Source organism: Pteropus vampyrus, unplaced genomic scaffold (genome assembly GCF_000151845.1).
Source record: "Pteropus vampyrus isolate Shadow unplaced genomic scaffold, Pvam_2.0 Scaffold194, whole genome shotgun sequence".
Classification (NCBI taxonomy): Eukaryota; Metazoa; Chordata; class Mammalia; order Chiroptera; family Pteropodidae; genus Pteropus; species Pteropus vampyrus.
In genome coordinates, this window is record NW_011888975.1 from 1 (window position 1) to 3,331 (window position 3,331).

General features: G+C 42.1%; 1 protein-coding gene across 1 annotated transcript; it reads right to left on the minus strand.

The window, feature by feature from the left end:
- Nucleotides 1-20: 20 nt before the first annotated feature.
- Nucleotides 21-2,925, minus strand: LOC105299790 (aspartate--tRNA ligase, mitochondrial-like). Its single transcript, XM_011371691.2, has 3 exons — nt 2,795-2,925; nt 1,896-2,075; nt 21-843 (listed from the first exon to the last, which is right to left on the minus strand). The coding sequence occupies exons 1-3, from the start codon at nt 2,882-2,884 to the stop codon at nt 466-468; spliced, it is 648 nt and encodes a 215-aa protein (XP_011369993.1). The 5' UTR covers nt 2,885-2,925; the 3' UTR covers nt 21-465.
- Between the last annotated feature and the right edge of the window lie 406 nt (nt 2,926-3,331).

Sequence of the window (3,331 nt, forward strand, 5' to 3'; positions counted from 1 at the left end):
TAACTTTTTCTAAATTGTCTCAGTATCTTTCTAAGTGAGACACTATCATCAGAACTAATATTCATGGGGCCCTAACTGGGTATGGGAGACATGGGAAAGGGGAGATGGGTCTCATGACCCAGCAACTCTTATGATCTACTTAGGGAAGAATGGACATCCTCAACTTGGGGTAAATACAGGCGACACTCATTACACTGAGCTTACCTGAATCCATTCATCATGTCTGGACTACAGTATGGATACCACATTACTTTCCACTGAACATAGGAAGTGAATTAAAAGTAATGAGACCGAACTCTTACTCCCATTTTGAACATACTCAATAAGCTTATGTGTCCAAATGAGTAGTCTTTCAAAATAGTAATCTTGTTCAAAAATCAGCATACAAGGGTTATGTTGGGCTAAGCTAACAGTCCTTGGACAAACTGAGGCTGGAGACAAAATATGAATGCTATTTTATGCTCATTACTGGCAGAAATGATCCCAAATGAAGTACAGGAGTACTTTGCAGCATTGTTTAGAGAAGAAAAAAGCTCTAGATCTTGAGCATAAACTCATATTCATAAGGTTTTGTTGTTTTCTACTTACAGTTTTAGGGACACCGTCAGACTTGATATAAGAACATATATTCTTGTTTGCAGAGAACTGCTCTTTCTGAAGTCGAAATGTGCCGACACTGACCATCCGCACTTCCCAAACACACAGTCCACACATGGAGAACTGTGCCTCACTTACCGCTCCGTCAGGGACGCACATGGCTTTGACGGTGCCCTGGGCCGTCCCAAGCGCCTCTTGAAGGAACCCAGCCTCTGTGTCTCTGAACGCATCACTGAGATCTACGATCTGGAAAGCGGGTAAAAATAAGGTCAACTAAACATGAAGGAATTTTTATCTCAAAACATTTCACAAACAAGATTTTAGAGAAGAAAGCAGATCTGTTAACACATACAGAGTACATTCACAAGGTGGTTACCACGGGTCGGCACTATGACAACGAATCATGGATTATTCATGAATATTAATTTATTTCATCTGTAAAACAAGAGTATGAAGCAGGCGCTCTTATTATCCCTGCTTAATAAATGAAGAGACCAAGGCGCAGAGAAGGAAATGCCTTGCTCAAGATGACACAGCTAGGAAGTGGCAGAGCCAGAGTTGAACCTGCGTGGTCTGACGTAAGAACCACTATTCCACGTGACACACGAAGAAACAAGGGTGGTGAGTTGGCAGCTGGGAGAAGGCAGTCAGGACTTTTTGTGTACTGTGTTTTTCACTCTAAGAATTGAGCACTGCGTATACGCAGAGCGAGCAGAGCTGTTTCTAAGGACCGTGTACTGAGAACAGACACAAATGTCACTGCATCACCAAGACAAGGGCTGCTCCTTTCTAACAGCAACTACCGAGGAGCTCGCTAATGGAAACTGCTCCTTATACCTCCTACCCTTACCCTTAGTTACCGTGTGTCCATCTTAATAATGTGAATAAACATTTCCATACGTTTGAGCTCTTTAAAGAACAATAGAAAAGAATAAAATCTTACTCATTTGCCTTCCAAGTGTCAGTTTAGCTGAAGAAAAATGAGAGGGCAGAATAGGGTTTTTTCCCTTTCGAGTTACCATTCATGCCCATATGATGAATAACTTGTCAGTCATAAAAACTTTATTGCAGAACCTCGCTCTTGGAAATGGGCTTTGGAACACAGTAGAAGACAGGGAAAAAATATTGTAACGCTAAGAAGCTCCTATTCTCTCGGCGTATCTCCATGACAAAGGTAACAAGCCAAGGTAACGACAAAAAAATAAGATAAAACTGTGAGTGTAACTCGTTGTAGATTTCAAAGTGGTTCGAAAGACTGCAGGACTGTTTGGGCCAGAGACCTGGACAGTGAAAAGTACCTTCATCCCAAAACGAGTGTCGGGCTTATCAGTTCCATAGCTGGCCAGCGCCTCAGCAAAAGTCAAAGAAGGAAAAGGAACCCCCACAGGGCCTTTGTCGCTGGGCCAGGAATACTGGAGCAAACCCTCAACGAGACTCCGGATCCCGGTCTGGTCTACAAAAGACATCTCTATGTCAATCTGAAACCAAATGACATAGGTAACTAACTTGAACAGCCACAACAGTCACATGTACGTTTATATATTTCTCTGGTTTCAAGTCACCATAGGATTTGGGACATAAATACTTACTACACAGAAGGGAACAAACACTACCGGACGGCTGTTTTATGTCCGGCACTGTGCTAATGCTTTAAACACATCGGATTCTTTTATATCCATGACCATCTCAAGGCTAAGGCTCAGAGAAGCTAGGTAACCTGCCTGTGAACGTGTAGTTGGTGAGCTGTGAAGCTACACTTGATCCCGGGTCAGGCTACCTTCAAAGCTTATGCCTTGTGTGCTTTGCCACACTGATTAACATGCTACATACAGAAACCAGTCACAATAGTTCTGATGAGTCCACAGATTAGAGAAATAGTTTAAATATCAAGAATACACAGAATTATTGGATTTTAATGTAGAAGAGATATCTTAAGGACGTTATCACATCATGACCATTGAAGCGCTGTGAGAATCTCTGGCTTTCCGTACTTGATAACTATTCTCAGTGTAAAAAGGAAACAGGAAATAGATCAAAAAGGAAATAATCAGTATCTGAAATGCAGACTAGTTTCATTAAATATCTGATAGATAAGATGTAATGAGAAGGACAGTATATGTAACTACTGTTCTGGCCGGGAAATACTTGGCTGTAGTGAGGCGGAACCAGTGAGAGACAAGTGAACGTAACTTAGTACCTGAGTGAACTCGGGCTGTCTGTCTGGTCTCGAACCTTCATCTCGATAACATCGGGCAACCTGAAAATATCTACAGTTGAAAAACGGCATGAGTCATGATTCTGGGAAGACTTACACACTTTTCAACAGAAGTTCATAGCAATACAGATATGAAATAAATGAATAATGGTAACTAAAGGATGTAAGAAATTTAAAAATCCTTCATGGTGTTTTAATCAGCTACATGGCTGAGCCATGAGAAATGGATTGTTGTATCTATTGCTTTGGAGACACACAAGGGCACCCTTGGAGAGCCGCACATGAGAATGACAGGCAAGGCGGCGCACGCTTCTTTCCAGACCCTTCTGCGTCGGCTGCACTGCAACCTGTACTGCTCCATGAATACACCCGAGCTTTCCTGTGCTATGCCCTCCACGCTCATCTTCGTCTGCTGAAATGCAGCTCTTTCCCAGGAGGCCTAGCTCAGAAAGTTCTTTATAACACTTCCCAAGACAATAAAATTTCAAACCTTTTCAATACCTACTTTGCAACTCTCAA

Excerpts from the sequence above, each read along its gene's own strand:
- LOC105299790 (XM_011371691.2), bottom strand. The coding sequence starts at position 2,884 with ATGCCGTTTTTCAACTGTAGATATTTTCAGGTTGCCCGATGTTATCGA. Across the intron at positions 2,076-2,794 it reads GACAGCCCGAGTTCACTCAG|ATTGACATAGAGATGTCTTT; the intron begins GTACTAAGTTAC and ends ATTTGGTTTCAG. Across the intron at positions 844-1,895 it reads ACACTCGTTTTGGGATGAAG|ATCGTAGATCTCAGTGATGC; the intron begins GTACTTTTCACT and ends CCCGCTTTCCAG.